Source organism: Phalaenopsis equestris, unplaced genomic scaffold (genome assembly GCF_001263595.1).
Source record: "Phalaenopsis equestris unplaced genomic scaffold, ASM126359v1 Scaffold000072, whole genome shotgun sequence".
NCBI classification, from domain to species: domain Eukaryota; kingdom Viridiplantae; phylum Streptophyta; class Magnoliopsida; order Asparagales; family Orchidaceae; genus Phalaenopsis; species Phalaenopsis equestris.
In genome coordinates, this window is record NW_018164514.1 from 110,217 (window position 1) to 133,147 (window position 22,931).

General features: G+C 32.5%; 1 protein-coding gene across 4 annotated transcripts in view; it reads left to right on the forward strand.

Annotated features, from left to right (window-relative positions):
* The first annotated feature begins 1,580 nt into the window (after nt 1–1,580).
* The window catches only part of LOC110019710 (serine/threonine-protein kinase ATG1c-like), an 81,675-nt gene continuing 60,324 nt past the window's right edge, over nt 1,581–22,931 (forward strand). For 2 of the 4 annotated variants that reach the window (XM_020717496.1, XM_020717497.1), the window contains exons 1-3: nt 1,581–2,022; nt 16,031–16,148; nt 16,245–16,303. In XM_020717496.1, the coding sequence (XP_020573155.1) occupies nt 1,768–2,022; nt 16,031–16,148; nt 16,245–16,303 (432 nt within the window). In that variant the 5' untranslated portion in view covers nt 1,581–1,767. Of the gene's footprint in view, nt 2,023–9,588; nt 9,604–10,667; nt 10,738–16,030; nt 16,149–16,244; nt 16,304–22,931 lie in introns of those variants that run through there. The other 2 variants (XM_020717499.1, XM_020717498.1) reach the window with 2 other exon arrangements.

The following is a 22,931-nucleotide window of genomic DNA, read 5'->3' on the forward strand; positions in this document are numbered from 1 at the left end:
TGATACATACATACATGCATATACATATATAGATAAATATATACATATATATACATGCATATACATATACAATATAATTATAAATAAATCTATACATATACATACATACATGCATATACATATATACATAAATATATACATATATATACATGCATATACATAATATGCCGTACGAATTTGCCAGGACTAGTGCTGAAAAGGGTTAGTATTCATGTAAATTGATTTCGATATCCTATAATTTAACTTTTAGTCAGTAGAAAGATGGATGTAGTTATATATTAATGTATTTATATATCGATATCTATATCTATACATATATAGATATCTATATTTATATTTATACATATATATAGATATCTATATCTATATACATAAATACATAGATACATATATTGATAGAAATATACATATGTAGATATCTATATCTATATCTATAGCTTTACATGTATATATCTATATCATATCTCTATATATAGATAGATATCAATATATATTTATATATATATATCTCCTATTTCTACATATCGCCTATTATTGATGTTGCTCTCTATTGAAGATTGTCTAACATTTGCAATCATTGACATCTGATACCTACCTTCCCAGCTGCCCATCAAGGAAATGATAAATTGTGATCATCATCTAACCCTCAACATTCACGATATATATAATTTAAAACCTGTTGATAATTGACCTCCATGAGCTAAAATTTATAACAAATTAGAAATCTCCAGACTCATACTTCCAACACAAAATATGTCTACTACAAAGTACGGCTAATATATTATTTTACTATTTTCTTTATTTATGAAGATGTGAATTATTTATAATATTTGACATACACTAGTGTAATTATTTAATTAAGACTACACTTTGCTTGTTTTTCCCTAATCGACATTTTCTCGTAAAAAATCATAAAATGATCCACTCTCCGTTTATTTATTCGGGTATAAGATTGTCGTTCAATGATAAGATGATAAACTCTTACGCGACACTACTAATATAACAACACATAATAATATTTTTTAATTATAAAACAAAATAAAATAAAATAAATGAAGTCAGTTATTTTATTTAATGTTTTTAGCTGCTTTTACTAAATTCTACTCATCCCACTTTATAGAAAAAATAAAATCTGTAAATTAAAATATTATATTTACGTACAAAATTTAGATTTAACTCGCAGGCGCAAATAAAAAAAAAAGGAATCCTAATTTCTATGATAAGGGGTGTATATTTGGTCTGTTTGATCAACAAATTAGTCAGAGATATAATATGTATTTGGACAAAATCAAAATTTTTTGAAAACAAGTTATAATTTCAATGTGTAAAATAAATAATATTTATATTTTGCTTTTTATAACTTAAAATTATTTAGTTTTTATTTATTTATCAATTTAATAAAAAAAATTAAACCAGCCTTATAAAATAAAAATAAAATAAAAATTATATTAAATATTTTAACTGAATTAAATCAATCAGAGAGACGGGCGAAAATGCGACCACCGCAGTTCTTACCGGCAACATCGATAAATAAGCCAAGGGAAAGTGTGCACGTATGAGTATCGATGCAGCCATGCGTCGATATCTGTCGTTTATCGAACTCAAATACGGCGGCGCAGTTCAGCAGTTTTGCGTCCTGATTCGTTTGCATCGCTTCCTGGACTCTTCTTCTTCCCCTGAGGAGGAAGGAAATAAGTGAGACGTAGCTCCTTACCGAATATTCTGCTTGCTGCCCTCCTTCGATCGTGTCGTTCTAGGGTTCCGGTGATGGCCAGCGGCAGTGGAAGCGGTTACTGTGGAGGAAGGATGGTTGGGGACTACATATTCGGCCGTCAGATCGGCTCAGGATCGTTCTCGGTGGTGTGGTTGGCGCGGCACCGCGTGCACGGCGTGGAGGTGGCGATTAAAGAGATCGTGATGGAGAGGCTCAGCAAGAAGCTCCAGGAAAGCCTTCTCTCCGAGATTGTTATCCTGAAGCGCATCAAGCATCCCAATATCATCGCAATGCACGATATCATCAAGGTCCGTTTCCATCCTGTGCGCTTATTCACTCAACCTCCATGCTTCTTTTCTAGTTCTTTTCAGCTGTTGCGTTTTTTAATTTTTATATTTTAAATCGAAATCTTTTATCTGTTTTTTCACCTGATACCGTTTAGGGTTTCTAGAAGGTGTTTAAAAAGTGGATTTAGTAAGGATGTGGTTGTAGGATGGTACGAGAATAAAAAGAGTGCTGTTCTACGATGTTTGGAGGAAGATAAACGTCGCTCGGTGGCTATCTCGGTTGAAAACAGCTGAGAGAACTCGAAAACACTGATGAACAGACTAAGGAGGATGTTCTACCACCTGTTCTTGAGCAAGATACGGACACATCACTTGCAAAATGAAAAAAATACATATATATGAAAAGCATAAAACAGAGAACAACATCTCCAAACACAATAATGATAGCAAAAGTCCCCAAAGAAAATTCAATATATGACTAGTCATCCCCTCAGAAATAAACCTAATTTGGAAGAAATTAATAACAAATATTTCTAGAAAAAGAAAATGATTATGTTGAATTGATAACGGGGGCAAAAATCCCATGAAGAAACTTTCACGGGTGGGACTCGAGTTAGACCCGTTCTGCGATCGTGAGAACGTAGAATCTGCTATTCCGTGAGATTCTGCTCTTTGCAGAACCCATATCTCGCGTCATTCTCCTCGATTAGGAGAGATTTCACCTTCTTTGTTAGAAACGATCTCACACCAACATAATAAAGTAATCTTTTTGTCTTGTTTGAGATAGTCCCGCTATAAAATTTATCTTCACGTCCATTTAATGAACTCTAAAACACATCCTTGTAGAATAAATAATCATCTTTTTTGGCACAATTAGAGCTGGAGATAGTACTCTCATGAACCAAGTCTTTAACCATGAAGTGTATAATATGTTTTAGTAAATTTTCATATTAAGTTGGTCGCTTCTCATAGGATGCTTGGTTTGATAGAACAAATTATGAAATGAGATTTTTGAGATGTTAAATCTTTCAATGTTAGCCACTCAATATGTAAACTGTCAGTCATGACATCCAGTAACTCTTTCCACAAAGGTTGCCCCTTTTCTTGTATCAGCTTTTTCAGACTCACTATCTTCCAAAACAATCAATGTTAATCCCACTGGATTATCTCTTACAGACTCTGCTTGAATTATTGTATCGGCTACAAGTTGATATTCTTCTTTGATGTCTTCATTCTTTCTTATGTTATTGTCTATTTTTCAATTGTTTCTTGCTCAATGAAATATATTATTCTTCTATTTGGGCAATTTGATTCAATATGCTCAAAATTATGGCACATGAAACACTTTTAGGTTGGGACATATTTGATAGTGCTGGTGCTGGTTGACTCCACTTTTTTTCCATTTTGTATTGATTTTTTTTTTAGGCAGGGTTGACTTGGATGCTCTACTAGTTGTACTTTTGTTGCTAGATCTTAAGTTTGAACTCTGTTTGTAAGGTGTGATGGTCTTCTATTGATGTTACTGTCTCTTTACCTTTATGCTTATTGTTTGGACATCTTGTAATGTCAAATAGGGTAATAATTGTATCACGTTACTAATGAAGGGTCTCAATCCCTCTAGATATTGAGCTATTGTGTGCTCCTCTGGTTCCACAAAAACTCATAATTCTGCATGAGTTGATCAAATTCAACTTTGTATTCCTCCACAAAAGAACTTCTCCGGGACAAGTGATTGAATTTTATGAACATATCTTATTAGTAATGTGTGGGAAAATATTTGAGCTGCATCTCTCTTTTCATCTTAGACACGTGCTGATCTTACTATTCCATTCTCGCTGTCAAATATGTTTCAGTTCTTCTATCACAAAGAAGCGTTTTTCCTGGGCTTGAGGGCTTTAAATTTAGTTCTCTTATCATGGGGAACATTTTTGTACTAAAAAATTTGTACCAATATTTGGAGCCACTTGATAAACTCATTTGATCTATGCGGCCGTCAAAATTCGGTAAATCTATTTTTACTTCAAGATTCTGTTTATTTGGATATTCTATGCCAAATTGTCGGGATATTAATTCTACATTACTAGAAATTTTCTGATGGAAGAGATTTACTTCCGCCCCTTGTTCTGGAGAGCAACATTATGGCAATGGGTGACCTTACCATATATTCTCTCGAAGGCAACAAGCTTCATTTGAATGATTTTCACATATCCTCCATAGTGAGTTTCAGGATACCTCAGTGAAGATTTCTCATTGGCGGCATGACGTCCTGTTCTTTTAATAAAAGTTTTGACAATAGAAGTAAATATTGTTTAGGGGGTTATAGCTAAGGTTTGGTGGATGATGTGGAAATTTGTTTTGGTCAGAGTGTTGGGTTAGATTGCATGAATTTTTGGTTTAGGCATAGGAAGGACAAATTTTTAAAAATTTAGATTTTGTTAGGCTCTGATATGAGAATGATTAGGTGGATGAGCGACTTTACACTTAGAGACAAAATGTGGAATGAATATATTCGTGATAGGGTTGGTGTAGCTCCTGTGACAGACAAAATTAGAGAAAGTCGTCTTAGATGGTTTGGTCATATTAAACGTCGACCATTAGATGATCCGATTAGGAGAGTAGATGTTTTAGATTCGACTTGTGTTAAGAAAGGCAGAGGTAGACCTAGGAAGACTTGGGCTTATTGTATTAAAAATGATCTTAATTTACTAGAACTAAATGAAAATATGACACTAAATAGGACGCAATGGAGAAAAAGGATTCATGTAGCCGACCCCACGTAGTGGGATTAAGGCTTTGTTGTTGTTGTTAGGCTCTGATATAAGATAATATTGTTGTATATATCCTAGAAGGTGTTTAAAAAGTGGATCTTGTGGGGATGTGTTTGTGGGATCGTAAGGGAATTAAAATAGGGATTGTCGATAATTTTGGGAGGGGGATAAACATCGCTCAGTGGTTGTACAGGTTGAATACAACAAAGAGAACTCCAAAAGGATAATGAAGTGACGACGAAGAGGTTTCATCACCCGCTCCTGACAAAGATATAGACACATCACTTACAGAGGAAAATGAAATAACACGCTGATGAGCATAAACAAAGCATAACATTTCCAAACATAATATAATATCAAAATTCCCTTAATAAAAACAAACATATACTTCTCCCTTGCAGAAATAATCCTAGTTATAAAGAAAGAATATGAGGTAAGACTAGAAAAGAAAATGAATTATGTTAAATTTGATAATGGTCTTTAAAAAATCATGAAGCAACTTTCATGGGGCGGTGCTCAAGCCCAACCCCATCTCACGGTCACGGGAATGCGGAATCTGCAATTACGCGGGATTTTGTTGAATGCAGAACTTTTCTTCCGCTTCATCGCCATCTAAGTTGAAATATTTCTTGAGCTATGAACTTTAACAGTATCTTCCTAGAAGAAGCTAAGAGAGTTGTAACTTTCTTCTGGGGCTTGAGTCGATCAAAAGAAGATGACATTGAGTGGTCTAATTGGTAGGATAAGATTTGGGGTTGATGTGGCGAGTAGGTGAAAATAATTCAATTGGAAGATGAATAAATGGGAAAGAACACTCGTGAAGCTTTTTTCTTATGATAAACGGGTCATTCATATCCAGTTTATGATGAAATAAGAAAACTTTTCAATCCTTTGAATTTTGTGGCCTTTTTATTGAGTAAGATGCTAGAGCTTTTTTATCACCTTAATTGCGCCCCTTGGATGTCTTTTATATGAGCTATGATGTCACGTGATGTCATCTATATGAATGCCTAGCTTGTACTTTTTTTCTTCCTTTAACTATACCATTGAACTCTTATGAACCTTTTATTTGAACCCATGATTATACCTAAATGGTTAGCCTTACGTTGGGGGATTTTATTAGCCTGTTTGATGTGGAAGAAGGTTCAATCTAATTGGTTCTTATTGGAAAACACCATTTATAAGTTTGTTAAATTGAATTTAATTGTTTAGATGTAAACTGGATTGTAGAGAGAGAATTTAGAAAGAGAGGGAGCAGAGGAGGACCAATTTTGGAGAATCAGAGAGAGAGAGAATTGGGCATGTAGAAGTGAGCCTGAGGATGTGCGAGGGCGAGATGAAAAAAATTAAGGTTTTCATATGAGAGAGATGGTTGAATTAAGTACGAGAGAGAAAGAAGGAAGTGAACATAATATATTGGGGTTTGTTTGTGTGCAGCAAAAAGATATCGCACTTTGATTCTAAAGGAGTGGTTTGTGGTTTGAAAAGAAATAAAAAGATTCGTAGTATTTTAAAAACTTTTTATAATTGATATTCAAAATAATATCCATCCAACATATACTTGTGGGCTTTGGGTCTACAAAAGATACATCCATGCTATTTTAAAAGTTAAATACATGTACATCCTAAAATCTTATCTTGTAATGCAAAACAATATTCTAAAATATAAATGCATTTAAAATTGGAATAACACCTAAGATAATATTAAATTACTATCATAATGTAGTTGTAATCTAGAATAATTTTGATTCATGTTTATTACCGCATAACTCCTACTCTTGCATCAACATGTCACGGACATGATTATTGCCTCAACTTCCTTGCTCCACCAAACGTTACTTATCATAAAGTGTTGTTGATCATTGAAATTCTGATATTTCTTTCTCATGCTACATTCTCTTTCTGTTGGTTATTTGTTTTATTTGGCCCTCAATTGGGTCACCTTAGGCTTCTACTTTTACCTTTCCTCTTCCCAACTACATCATTTGAAGCAATGCAAAATTTTCTCAATTTGCTGCTTAATGTTGTTGATAAGGGTGTCTTGCTCGACTAGTTTTTCATTGGGCCTAACCAAGTTTTAGCATGAGTCGATTCCAATCTAACTTCGAGCTAGATTCCATGGATTATTTTTCGTTCAAACTTGTGGTTCACCAACATGGGTATAATTGAGATATATTCCTCTATAATCGTTATCATGCCTACCAACGACTTATAAATGTACATACATCTCATCTGGATCATCCAGAAGCTAATAACAAAACATTGTGAACTTCTCAACCTCATTGACAATTTGTTTGGCCATGATCCTTGCAAACTTGTTGTGAATGGACTTCATATTATTGTTTGGAGACATCTCTTTTGTCAATTTTAGTTGTGATCTATCTTCTCGTTTATTTATGGCTTGAAAGAAAGCAGTCTTCTATTGGGGTTGGATAAGCTTCATCAAGCATAGTTATTTTGTGTCCTCCAAAGATTCATCAACCTTGCAATTTAGTTGATATGTTAGCTTGGTAAGTTTCTTATTTCTTAAAAGAACCAACATCTGACTTTTGTTGTCATACCTAACTCATATAGCCTCTACGTTGTATATATTACACAAGGCTAGTCAGATATAAGAGTTAGAAGACCACACATTTTGTTCTTTAAAGTATTGCAAGAATCTAAATATCACTTACTAACTGAGCCTTTATGACCTTTTTGTCACTCTCTTTAAAAACACTATTTATACATCATAAACGCGTTTTATTTACATTAGTTTAAATGATCATATCTATTTCTATGTTACACAGACACAGGTACATGAACATGAGTCACATCTATTATTGAAGATATAGGACATAAACATGTGTCTGAGACTCATTTATAATAAAAATTATAAAAATATATAAAAGAAAGTTAAAGAAACAAGATATTAAGAATAGTACAAAAGCAAAAATAAGAAAATTTAATAGTTTTAACTTTTAAAAATTAAGAACTCATTTTAGTTAGATATAACATTTATATTTTTAAAATAAATCAAATTGTATTTAAAAAATAATCAAAATATATAAAAGTCATTTGGAGTGTCTTTAAGCACAACTACTTCAATCAAACATATCTTAATTTTAAATTAAAAAAAACAAAAAAAAAAAAAAACAAAAAAATGATCTCAACTGTATAAGAAGCTCATAAATATTTCATTAGTTTATGACATACAAAAAGTAAGCATATGTTATCCTTTATTATAACAATATTTAAGTCATCTTAATCAATTATTCATTAAAAGATATAAAAGGATTACTGGTTTTTTTGGCTCCAAATGCTTATGTATTTATATATCTAAAACATAAATTTTGACTTTTACATTTATGCCACTACAATCTTTCATATCACATCTAATATACTATTATTTTCAATTTTAAAAAGTGAAATACCCCTTTTCATATATATCTAAGGTGGCCTATACGTAAAAATGGAAATTTAGGTGCTAGAAATATAACTACATCAAAATTGATTGGTATTTATGTAAAACTTAAATTTTACATATATATATATATATATAAATTGTAATCTTAAAAATATTTTTAAGAAATTTTAATTCATTAATTTAGGACACACGTCTTCCTGCACGTGTCCTCTTTTTCTTAAGATATTTTTTAAATCGAATACTTCTATGTTGTATTGGAGTCGTGTCCATTTTGTGTCCGATACTGTACGACTCTTTAATTAGAAGTATCAATGCATCATAGATTTATATACATAAAAACATATTCGAAAGTAGGGCAACTCCTTAGCTTTTTTCAATCTTATTTTTAGGGTGTTTTTTGGAAAAGCATCAAGCATAGCATTATATGGAGATTAGTTGTTATGATTTTCATGTAGATACACAATTTTATATGAAACTATTTTGAGAATCACTTTGAGTATGCTTGCAATTTCTGCATCGTAAAAAAATTGAAGGGGTATATTGAACTAATAAAATGAGTTATCGCTTATTACTTTAGATAATTAGCCATCCTATCAAAGTTTGCCATGTCTTTATGGTTGGCTTATCCAAAAAAGAATATAATAGAGGTTCACGTACTCTCTTGAAGGGGCATATTGAACTAATAAAATGAGTTATAAAGTTTGCCATGTCTTTATGGTTGGCTCATCCAAAAAAGAATATAATAGAGGTTCACGTACTCTTCTATGTCACCGACCAAAAACAAATTAGAAGGACAATCAATTCAGGATGAATAATAAGAGACTTTAGTCATGAATAAAACTATAAATGTGTTGAAGCAACTTGAAGTTGTCCTTGGTATCAAATCTTCAATTCAATGATGCTTTGATAACGCCAGATTATTCGAATATGGGAAGCATTTTACTCAAGCTAAGTGTAAGAAACTAACGAAGCAAAGAACCATACAAAAAAATTATAAACAATTTTGAGGATTATCATCAGCTAGCTGGATAAACTTTGAGGCTTGCATATTGACAAATCAAATGAAGGAGATGATGGATAGTCACAATTTATAGAAACATGTGTCATTTTTTGTGATGTCAAATATTAATTGACAAACCTCATTTTGAACCCATGATATGGGACGGTGAATAACAATTTGACAAATACATGTATCATGGGCTGCATTTTTGCAAATAATTTTTTTTGTAATTAAGCATAAGTTGAGAAATTCTAATGGTGTAGTCGATGCTTTAAGTCGTCGAGCATGTTGTTTGACTGAGTTGAAATGTTTCTTCCAGCCGTTGAATTTACTAAATACCTGTATGTGACAGATTCTTTTGGAAAAATTATGCTTCCAGTGCAAGCGGACAATTCTTCAAATTTACAAGATGGTTATCTCTTCCATAGGTTGTGATTATATACCCCTGCTTGTAGTTTAAGACTCTATATCATTCAAGAAATGCATAATGAAGGCCATGTTGGTTTGGATCGAATTTTGTGTTAATTCTCAATCATCTTTCTGTGCTGGGCTCTGTAAGGATGTGGTAAAATTTGTGGCACATTGTCACATTTGCCAGGCATAGGAAGGCACAGCCACAAATTTCAGTTTCTACATGCTGCTTCCTATTCCAACCCTTTCTTGGTCTGATTTAGTATGGATTTTGTAATTGGTTTGCCCTATACATAACATGGAAATGATTCCATTTTATTTGTTCTGAATCGTTTCTCCAATTTGTCCATTTTATTCCCTGTAAGCGTATTACTGATGCGTGTTGGTCGCTGCCTTATATTTTCAAGAGATTTGCTATCTTCATTGTTTATTGCCTCCATGGTAACTTATCTAGACAAGTTTTCTTAGCCATTTTGGAGAAGTTTGTCGCGTCTTGTTGACACCAAGCCTTATCCACAGATGGAAGGCCAAACGGAGGTTGTGAATTGGTCTTTGGGGAATTTATTGTGCTATTTAGTGGGAGAACATCTGAAATCATGGGATCAAAAACTGTGCCAACCTGAGTTCACACACAATCACATGATTAATCGAAGCATCAAATTCAGCCATTTTCAGGTGGTTTATGGATTTCTTCCACATGGTCCTTTGGACCTTTGTCACTCCCAAACCTCACTCATTCTCATGGGATGACTACTGATTCAGTAACAATGTAAAACATATTCACCAACAAATTGTCTCAAATCTCCTGCAATCTAAGAAAGCGGCTGATAGGTCTTGCCTCCTTGTGGATTTTAAAGCCGGCGTTTATTTTGTGCGGTTCTTTCAAAGAATCACTTCTCTCTTTATGAGCATAATAAACTTGCAGCGCGCAAAATTGTCCCATGTTCAAATTACTGAGAAGATCAACTCTAATGCCTACCCCTTGCTGCTATCTACACATTCATGCTATAGATGTTTTTTATAACCACCATCTAATACCATATGCGGAAAGCAATGATGACCAACTGTTGTCTGATTTCAGGCCAAATCTTGTCGACCCCGGAGAGGAAGATGACAATACAGTGGCCACACCAAAAGATACCACAAATGAAGTATTGTTATGAATTCATATTTTACTTTATTTTCCCCTGTTTGCTCCTCATGTTGTTTTTTTTATTGTGAAAGTTTGGAGCCACCTTTATAATGGGCTAGGTGACTAGGCTTAAAGGGAGGTTTTTTAATTCTTTCCTTGTATGGTAGCTGAATCGACTCTATATTTTATTTTGTTTCTAGTATGGAAAAATTCCATTGCGGAAGCCAATTCTTTGATTTAGTGGCTGCATAAAAGATGAATGGATAAAATAGACTATTTTGATTCAGAATATGAGATTGAATTTACTTATGTAAGTTTTAATCTATTTCTTGAAGAAGGATGATCAACCTGTCAATATGATAAGTTGCACAAATACTCATGCATGTCTCTCATAAATATTTTAAAGAACTAATTCTACATGAGGTTCATTACGTTAAAGTTCTAAAATATTTTATGTACTTCATTTACCTGAAAGTGATGCACCAAGAAATTCCTTATATTAGTATTAAGAGTGTGAAGGTAAAGATCTTGATAAGCCCATTTAGTGTTATAAATTTGAAAAGATGGTGTCTACAAGAATGCTTGAATGTTGTCGTTCAAGACTTTGAAAAATGATGCATTAATATGAAATTCATGTTGAGATTTTTAAGAATGATCCCATTATTTTGAAAGAATTTGAAGTTTGAAAATTTGCATGCATTGCAGAAGAGTGACAATTACACCACTAAGCGCCTTAGATTTGCCTCACATATGCATTTTAGTGGTAATATGCTATAAACTTTTGGGGAGATTGAAACAAATCCAATGAGCATAGCTATACAAGTGATTAAAATGTAAAAGTTAAACTTGCTCTAGAAAAATTATAAGATGTTAGACAAATTATTATAATGAACGATGTAGTAGAAATTAATTTGGGAACAATTGATCATTGCTCAGTTTTAGTACACTCCTTGAGGATAAAGGTGAAATAAAAGCAAATTCTGTGAATTCAAGATATGATTTGTCTGGATATATGCTAAAATGCTCAGTTTATTCCTTGATGTGGCAATTTGCAGACCATCCATCAAATCCAATCACAACACTTATCAAGCAAGCCAGAAGATGATTAAGATTTGAGATTGAATAACAGGCGATTGCAAGAAAAGACTCATTAAAGCAATCTTTATTTATGAAATAAATACACTGATTGAATAGTTAATATTGTGTCAATAAAGGAGAATGCCAAATCTACATTTGTATTGACTTATGGGATCTTGATAAGACTTGTCTAAAAGATAAATTTTAGCTTTCTGTGTCAGAATTATTTGTGGACAACAACTTGCACTTACTGAAAATGATTCTTCTGTCAAGCTGAGCTAATTATCATTATTGACAAGATACAATAAGGTCCATAAAAATCAATGATGACGAAATCATTAGATCTTAATCAAGTTTGTCATAATTCCCCCACTATTTGTTTTATGCCAATTATGGGAAATCTCCGTATTTCAAGTGAAAATTCTTACTACTATATACTAAACAATTAGCGTTACGATGAACCATAGTCGAAGTCAAAAGTTTTTTTTGACTAGGAGGGATTATCAAAAGTTCATCGTAAAATATGGTTGAAATATTTAGGTTGTATATTATTTGCGATCTAACCTATATTTTAAAAACTTGATACAAACTGATATTAGAAAACTATCTTCGGAATGGCTGGAGTGTAAATTTTCTAGGCCTATATTATTATCATACAATAGCTTATTATACATCAATATGCAACATGTTTTTGTAGGGTTATCACCTAATTATACTGTCAGGGCAATTATTTAAATTCAATTGTATAGGCTTCTGTATTGCAGAATTACAATCCAATTATGCAGCCATCATTCTTGCAGGAATAAATTTTAAACCCATTTTTGTTTAATCATTTGGGGCAGAAGTGTAGCCTATCATAAATCCATTTTTGTTTAATCATTTGGGGCAGAAGTGTAGCCTAATTATTTCACATTTTTGAAATGCTTGTAGGTCTTTTTATTACAAGATGCAAGCATATCATATGCATCTTAGCTTTCATACAAACATATCTTTCACTGAAATCGTTCATGATAGCCCCCATCTCATTATATCACAAGTCAAGTATCTTGAATCACATGGTATCCACAAGCAACATGTTCATGATAATATGCATATTTGTATGGTGGTATTAAGTATATTTGTGCATATGATCAACAACATGTTGAGTACCAACCAATACTTGTCATCATAGATTAATCATGGATATATAAACTTCACACAAAATACTCCATCATGCAAAGGAAAGGAGCATGCTGATCCATGTCATAACAAAGATCACTTACCATAAACATGGTAGATACTTGCATGTCTTTCTTTCAAATTCTTTTCGACCTCTTTGGAATCCACTCTAAGCTCTCACTTAAATGTTCACATGCTTTCTCATCTGTCCAAAATGATAGTAAGGTGTGGAATCTTCTTTATATCTCCTATATAAAATTAAAGTCACAATTTTCTCTTTTTCATATGATTCCTCTCCCTTAGTCTGTAGATTAAGCTACATGCAATTATTCATGCAGCATGTGAATAGGCTACTAATTGTAAATATTTGCTCTGCTCAATTTATTATTATATTGTAATGCTATCCTAGTAAATATGTCATAAAACAACTGTTTAAATGTATAGGAGCAATCATTTAAATGTATTGGATCAGTCATAAAACAACTGATTAAATGTATAGGACAAAACAACTGTTTATTATTATTTTGTATGAATTCAACTCCCAAAATTTACTGTTGATACACTTGCTTAATTACCAACATTAAATTCAACATCGTTATGTTTATAATAAAAATACTTTGTACATAAGCTTCCTTTATGATGGACATAAGCATCGGGAAAATAGTGTGTTCCTCATCATAAAGCTAATATTTTTCATGTTTCATTTAATGCACTTTTGAAGCGCACTTTGATCAAGCATCATTGTTGAATTGAAGACTTGTAATTCTTAATGATATATGTAATATCAGAGCTAGAATTAAGCATAACATGAACTTCTAAAATTCATTGGCGATAGTTTTCTTTCCAATAAAAAATGTCTTAGTTTTTGGATTAATTTGAACAATGACTTGTCCTCTAATAAAGCTTTGAACATACCTTATTAATACTTGATTAGAGATAGAAAAATGCAATATCAACAACTTAGAGAGTTTAAGCCAATTTGCAATTGCTTTAATATTTTGTTAATTATAATATATTTGTTTAACACTCACAATTTGTCCAAGGAAAAAATGCAACACTTTGTAACAAAAAAATCATTATAAAAAAACTTATGACACTGAACTAGGGTGTCTAGTCGGTGTGGGAAGGTTAATAAATGAGTTAGGAGACTCGTATGGCGAGAAATGGAAGAAGAAACAATGAACGACTGCTGGCCTTAAAACAACAAGTTGAATGGCGAAACATCGATAATGTTTCACCATCTATTCTTTTTAAGATGTAGATTCACCAATTGAAGAAAATTAGGCAACAACTCAGCAAAGAGGATAATAGGGAGAAAAACCTCCAAATAATATAAACCAAGAAAAAATCCTCAAAAATAGGAAATACAACGTATAAATATATTCCCAATGGAAAATAAACCTAGTAGATTTCAAATAATAAAATAAATTTAAAGAAGGGCCCGCAGAGCTGGCAACAAAATTCCCATGTGGGACAGCCTTGCTTTAGCCTATTGGGATGGGATTTCATCCTGATTCCTGCATACGTAGGAAATACCCACGGAACATTTGCTCGGCATCAACATAGCTTATAACTTCTTTTTCTTTAAAATTTTTCAAAGCAATGTGTAGATGATAAAATATACTTGGGTTCATTTCTCAACTAAATCAGATTTTACCTTGATAAGCTCAATTTCAACTTTATCCAAACTTGGCTTGAAAAATTTATTCATTCAAGAGGTTAGTCAATGTGTCATACAATTCAGACCATATTAAATGTTCCCTAAACTATAGAAATTTGCTTGCCTTTTAGGAGTTCTTATAAAATTAAAATGATAATATTTTTATTTGTCTGCCACCCTAGTTAAGATATGTCAATTATTGCTTTTTAATCATGGGCGTTTCAGACAAAGCATGCCATAATTATATAGATTTTTCACATAGCATGACTATCATGAACTATCGTCGTCTCTATTTGCCATTTGGGAGTGCTTGACGTTCTTCTTGATTACTCGTTCTTTTACTCGCATAGGCCATTCAATCTTAATTGAAGTACCAAAATGCAAAAGCTGATGTCAACTGTAGGAAGATGATAATAGGTGGTCTGCTTGCAATACTGAGAATTGTGATCACATGGGACATTAGATCAAAGGTGTTGCAACGGTGAGAAAAAGAGATGGAAATGAAAATTCAAGTCAGAAGTTCTTTCTTAAGGTCAATAAGTTACAGAAATCCTGAGTAGTATTCTTGTGCAAAATAAGAACAATCCCCTTCACTCACTAGTCACATTTTGGTTCTTGTATCGGTTTTTTGTTACCACCTAGTGCTTTTCGGCCTAATTTGTAATTTTACGACTTATTCACCATTGAACTTCTTTGACTTATTCTCACCCTCCTTGACAAATTGTCTGGGTTAGAAATTATTGATCAGTCTAAAGAGTGGGTTTATATCCCTTTACTCTTATCTATTTAAACAGTGGTATTGATGTGTTTATTGTACCTAATAGTTGACTTATTTGGTGATGTATAGCTGGATATAGTTTATGACTCAGATAGAATATAAACAGTGAAATAAAATAGAGCAATCTCCCTACACAATCAAAATGTAATCAATTGTGATATGTTTGTTAGGGATGACAACGTTGAGAAAATTAGTTTCAATGGTTGGGAACATTGATGTTTGTTGCATGCCTGTGCGGCTAGGAGGTTTTCGTTGGAAATAGTAAGGCAAGGCGAAATGCTACTGGGGAGTATTTGGATAACTATTAAGTGATAACATAAACAGAGAGATACAGTTTGTGTTCTAACAATTGACTCCGTAGAAAAGATGCATTTGCCTTCCGACATAAAATAGAAGATTTTCAAATGTTACATTTCCATGTGAAACCAAGACCATAGGAAGTTTTACATTATGTTTTCATTGTTGGATCATGCTAACTTGGCTTCCTTGGCTTATATTCTTTAGGCCTCAGGAAAAAAAAAAAATTGTTATATTAGATTACTGCAGAAGTGTCAACCTAACCATAAGAAAACTTACAATGGTGCTTCCATTGTTGTATCATGCTATTTGGCGTTTCATTCACTTGGCTTCTATTCTCAGGCCTCCGGAAGAATTTATCTCATATTAGAATACTGCAGAGGGGGTGACCTATCCCTGTATCTACAACGCCATGGAAGAGTTTCAGAAGCAACTGCAAAGCACTTTATGCAACAACTAGGTACAAATTAAATGTTACCAAGTTTTCAAACCTCATCAAACCTCACATTATTATTTTTTGTCTAGTATTATTATATTTATTGTTTATTTTTACCAGCTAGTGGCTTGCAAGTTCTCCATGACAATAATCTAATTCATCGTGATCTAAAGCCCCAGGTTTGTACATTTCTATCTTGAACTCTTAAAGATCCTTTTTTTCCTTTCCATTCCTCTAGAAAACTTGCCATATGATTCTTTGTACTCCATGTGTTCAATGAATGAATGTAGTACTTTTCAGGAATAAATGTAGTCTGTATGGAATGTTCTTAAAAAAATTTGCTGAGTATTTTTGTGTGAGAGATAAAAAAAATCAGACGATTTTTGTTTTTAAAACGGAATCAATAACATCCAAACTTACATAAAGTAGTGAGACGCAAGTCCACTCTTTGCAAAAATGTACCCAAATTCCTTTTGCTTGTTTCTGATGCTTGACTGCTGCCTCAAGTTCAATCTTGCCGTTTTTTTCTTAAATTTGTAGGTCCAACTATTTGTTTCCACTTCAAATTCATGTTTGGTGGAACTCGAAACTTCTGGCATCCATTTTTACACAATTTTTCTTTGCAACGTGTCATTGGTTAGCCAATTAATTTGGTTTTTTCGGTCATCTGAAACACTGGCAGTTCATGGCATAACCAATACAAATTGTGAAAGCCTTTGTAGATCTGGAAAATGACAAATGAAAGGATAAACATTCCTAAAAACTAGAAAGAAAAATCTTAACGGGAAACTTACTATTAGTTTTACTTCTTTGGGCAAACAAGCAATCCACTCAGAAACTTGTTTATATACTATATTTGCTTAAAATTTTATTTGCTAGCCGGCACTGCCCTGGACTAAGCCAGCACTTGTAAATAGCAAGCATTAATCGCAACTTTATTTATGATAATTCATAATAGTTTAATTAACAGGTATAATGATTGGAAGTAGTTCAATATTCAAGATTTTATCCAATCAAATATGCAAAGAACATTAATTATACACTATGGATCTATGATAGAAAATTGTTTAGACCATTCCAAAAACTTTTAAATGGCAAGAAAAAACATGAGAAAAATAATTTCGAGGAAAAAACTCAGCATGGTGAGAACTTTTACATGGTAACCTAAGCATGAGATTGATCATGCTAATTGCTGCAACAAGACATAGGAATGATTATGTAACTTCGAAAGAGGGTGATGAGGAATCTCTTAGTAAATAATGTTAATGGAGAAGCTAGGGGAAATAAGGGCAGATGATGTAAAGAGTGTTCAGAGGAGATGATAGGACAAGACAATAGATGATGGTGATATATCTAGAATTTCAGATGAGTTTAGAATCATGGATTTTTGAAAACGTAGTATCTTGAAGGTAGCTATAGGTGGAGGATACATGAGAATTGAAGATGGAATTTTGGGGAGTTTCTTTTAGTTTTTGATTTCATTTTCTTGAAAAAAATTCTTTTAACTTGTTTTTAATTTGAATATATTCTTTGGCTTATTATATTCACATTTTTAATATTTTTATTGTAAGTTGGTTAACTTAGATCAATTGATATAAATTGGTAAGCTACATGTTAGCTTGACAATTTTTTTTTTAAAATTATTGAGCTAGCTTTTTTTATTAAATCCGATGAATTGTTTTAGCACCATATTCTAAAATATTTGCTCTCACCTAGACTAGACCCAACCATACTCAACCATAGGGTGATATTATTAGTTGAAACTTGCTCATATTTTGAGTAGATTTGAACTAGATTTGATTGGTTGAGTCATTTTATTTCGTTATTTAATCATATTTCGTTATTTAATTTAATTCCAAGTCATTTTAAGCTATAATTTGTTCAAATTTGAGCAAATTGGATAATTGAAGTTATGGGTAACAACCATGAGGTATTTTGAGTTAGCTAAAAAATGATTTATTTTGGGTGGAGCCAACTTGACTCATGCTATATAATTCAAGTTTGAGTATTTCAAATTAGTCTACATCTGAAATTTTTAAGTTGAAATGAAGCTTTACTTCTAGAAGTCTGCCTGTTCCATGCTTACCCGATCAAGTTAGAGCGTTGTCTAATCCATCTAAACCCATTTTAGAATATAAGTAGTTGGCTTAGAATATAAGTAGTTGGCATCACCTAGGCCAACTAGGTTTGATTTAATTTCTTACGGGCTAATCACAAAGAAACACACTATAAAAAATAATGAATGAATTAGCTTGTTATTCACATTCATTTCTTTACCTACCTTATCATGCTTATTTGAAGTTTATTTATATTTATATATTGTTTTTGACTTATTTTGAAGTTAATATGGATAAAAAAATTAATTTATTAGTTAGAATTTTTTTTTTAAATAAATATCTTGTATGGAAACTTAATTGTCAATGTGATGTTGATGAATGCTTAAGGTCTGGTTAATTTTTAAATTTTATCGTTCCAAATTATATATTGGGTTTCTCCAAGTTATGTACAAGGTATCCTACCTCATCGCTCCTTCCTCTCAGTTCAAATATACTTTTGAAGGTTTGTTTAATTTGGTTTGTATAACGATTGCTTTATTTTCTTTTTCAAGTGGTCTCAGGTTTAAAAACTTGGCCTTTCCTTCTTTGATCCAATTGATGAAGAAAGAAGAGTTTTGTTCTATCTCCGTTGATTATTATTATCAAAACAAATGTACTTTATACTTCCTCATCATTACAGTTGACCAATGTCCCCTCTTTGTTTGATTTTTGGGGATCCCTCCATTTTTTGAAGACATATATGTTCTATTCATTTGTTAGTACCCTTGACGCCTACAATTCATCTCTTCTCTTTTGTTTGAGCACTATCTTACCCAAAAATATGCTAACCTTTTAATTGTGCTTGAAAAAGAATTTCTTAAGGAAATCAAGCAATCCAAGCAAGGAAGAGGTTTTTGATGGGCAATTATGGTGCTTGTTTTTCACTATCAAAGCCATCTTCAATAAGGATTTGTTATCTATTTTGGAAATCACTATTTGGCTGGGTCCTTATTTACTCTATTAAGTGTTCAATTTTTGTTGATATTAGTATTCTTATTTATATATTCTTTGGTAAATTCTTTGAATTTGTGTAATAATTAATTATATGAACTCTATTTTACTTAATCGAGGATATTCCTACAAACCAATCATATAAGGTGGGATTTTTATACAAGTAAATAGAGTACACTAAAATTATTATGTTCATAGCTTTATGAACTCGATTTAAGTTGGGGTTTAACTGCAACCTGAATTTACGTTAAATAAGATTTTTCAAATCCAGTAAATCCGATAGTCTTTGCAACGGAGATGAGCTCACGAGCGACGGCGGGAATAAATTCTTAAACCATCATTCAATTGGATTTACTAAATCCGGGTTTACATCCTAAAAGCGATGGAACGTGGGAAGAAAAGACAATGCAAAAAAAAAAAATGATTTAATAGGGAGATGGATTTAATTTTTGTTTTTTTTTATGTTTGGTTGGTTTCACGCTAAATTCATGGCTAAATCCTATTTAAATTATGCTACCAAACACCGTTTTAGTTTTATTTTAATTTTTATTTATTTGGTAAAAACATATATGGATCCAACTTGAGCAAATGATTGGTTAATCCCAGGAAGAAAAGCTGACTGAAAATGAAAATCCGTCATCCTCCGAAGAAAGTTCACAGAATGTGAACTCCCTGGAATTAAACTGCTGGAGTCCTGAAGGAATAAGGCACTTGCCATGGGATAAAGAGTATGCCTTGAAAGGTAACAATAAAGAGAGAACAAATGGCACAGACGATATATGGCCAAGTAAAATGCGTCCAACGCAGAAAATTGAAAACTTCATGAACATCAATAAGGAGAACCATGGAAGTTTGAACAATACAAGCAATCATAATGTAGTTTTGCAATACCGAGAAGCATTTTCTAAGCCCGATGACTGTCAGTTGAAGGGCAAGCAGAACTCGCAACAACTTGGAAGAAGTATCAATGAAGAACAAAAAGAAGTGATGGCAGAAAATGGTTTTATTTCAACAAAGAACAGAGATGTCGCAGATAAGCAGGGAGAAAATTCAAAAGCTCATTGTTTGATTGTCAATGGGAAGAGAAGTAGATTTGAACTACAAGAAGACGACGTCGTTTCACAAAAAGAGCGTCCCTTTTCTGTGAGAGGAGTCTTAACAGAGAAAACTAATGTTTGTTTTGCCGAGGAAGCGATCAAAGCTGAAGCTATTGGGAAATGGCAGTTTCCTCGCAAGAGCAAACCATATGCTGGGCCTCCATTGAAGCAGCTTAGACTAGAGCGCTGGGTGCGTCGAGCAGGGTAGCGCCTTCTTATCACAGAATTTGGTGCGTCACAAACTTATACCTTCTTATATATTTTGTGGAATTCAAAAGTCTTTTTTTGTTGTTGTTTTGTTTATGGGAGGATTGAATTGAAGGAAATGAAAGTTTGGTTATTTATGCTGATGGTAAAATTCTTTCAACTTGAAATTTAAATTTTTAGGCTTTTATTACTTATATAATACTTCGTTGAGTAATTAGTTAGTAATTGTTATGTAATAAATTTATGACTGCAGAACTGCTATTTCTGAAAAAAATGACCATTATACACTTGTTTGGTAAAATTGTTTAAAAAAAGACTGTAACAGTGAAATTTTTGTAACTCCATAAGCAAAATTTTTTATGTAATAAATTAGTTAAACTTGAAATTGTTAATTATGTAATAAATGTAATTGTTGAGTAATTAGTTAGTAATTGTTATGTAATAAATTTATGTGATTGATTAATATATTTTAAAATGTTAACTTGTTAGATAGGTGAACATATGAAACAAAAGACTTGTAATAAGAATGCTCTTATATTCGGTGGGACGAAAGTATTAAATATATTTTTTATTTAGGATTTAACATATTATTAACGAACTAATTAATTTAACTATTTTTTATCAAATATCGATGAATACTTAAAAATAAAGCCAATTAAAGGGATGTGTGCCCAATTTTTTTTTCCCAAGTTGGAATATATTTTCATTCATAATTTTTATAACATATAAATCTTAAAAGAGGAAATAACAGTGCGGGTGTAACAAGATCTTTATTTGTAAATGCCCCATTTTATTAGTACGACAGAGATATACATTGAATGAGAACATTTACAAAGTTTAGAAACTTGAGATATATTCATTACTGTAATAAAAAAAAATATACATTGCTTCCAATCGACAAAGTCTCATTGTCATTGCTAAGAGATGAAAGTAGACCAAGAAAAATGTGTGGCCATTTTCATACATATACAATATATTTATTTCCCCGTGAAACAAATAAAATGTGTCTTCCATGTAGCTTTGTCAGAACAGATCAAAGGCATGTTGTCCCAATTTCCTGAATTCTTTCGAGCTGCTTAACAAGAAATTTATAAATACTGCTTCATTCTTTCCACCAAACAACCTTGGAGAGCATGATATCCTCTGGTCAGCTTTATGAGTTGTGCAAAGTGATATGCATGTTCATATGAAAGTTCAGGTTTTAGATATGTAAATACAGAAAGAAAAAAAAAGTATACTTCAGAAGATCCAAAATTTTTGCTCCATAACCAGCTATCTCCATAATTCATATAGCAGGTTTGTTAAAGAGATCATAACAGATTCAGATGGATACAGAAAAAACTTCAATGACCCCTACTTTCAGATTTCAGAATAGGTACAACAAAGAAAGTAACAACAAAGAATCACCAATGCACAACAATGTAGTTGTTGCTCACCAAGCCACATTAATGGGAGAAATCAGGTGACGCCAAAGAGAAGTAGGGAGAAGAGAAATAAGAAACAGATGTAGTATTTAAAAAAACAGAACAGACGTTGACTCCTACATAATCAAGTACATATCTATCTCCAAGGTTAACCTCATTAACTAGAAGCAGAATCATAGCTACAATTCCAGCTATATAAGATCTCATTCCTGAGCATCATATGAATAATGCTCAATACTCATTTTAATGGTAAAGCAAATGTCATCAGCTACAAACAGATTTCGTATGAGAGAAATGGTAAAACAAATGCCATCACACAATTCCACCACCTAACCTTCATGGAGATGGAATTTTGATGCAACTTGAAACCCTTCACCATGTGGTATGCTTTACGTAAGAATTGTGTGGTATGCATGTAAATGCCCCCAAATATACATGGCTCATTCCTATACATTACGTAAGAATTGTGTGGTATGCATTACATAAAAATTTTATGGCATGCATGTAAAAGCATGGACTTGAGGTTTCTATACACGGCTCATTCCTCTCACAGGTGCTTGAACAAACAAGCTTGGGTCAATCCAATACCAACCAAGAGTTTAGAACTAATTTTAATTCCTCATATATTTCAGCAGCTCATGCAATCATAATTAATTTCAATTACCAATCCAAGCCAATAGCATTAAAGGCTGAAATGCAGATTGGATGAATTGTTTGTATTCAAATCAAGACGGTCAAGACCCACACAGGTCCCACTTGCATTGTCTAGGATGAGTTCACAAAAGCACCTCCTAACAAGCAGTGAAAGGCAGTTTGGTGAGATTTAAAAAACGTACTGAACAATAAGAGCATTGCCCACACACAACACCAATAAACACTATGATGCAGATCAAGTAGGGAGAAGAGAAACCAAAAAACAACCTTCGCTTTGAATTTCCAGCCACATTTTAATAGAAAGAAAATTGGAGCAAAAAATTGTGATACTTTTTACCAATTATTTACCTAACTACTACCCAAATTAACTAATATATA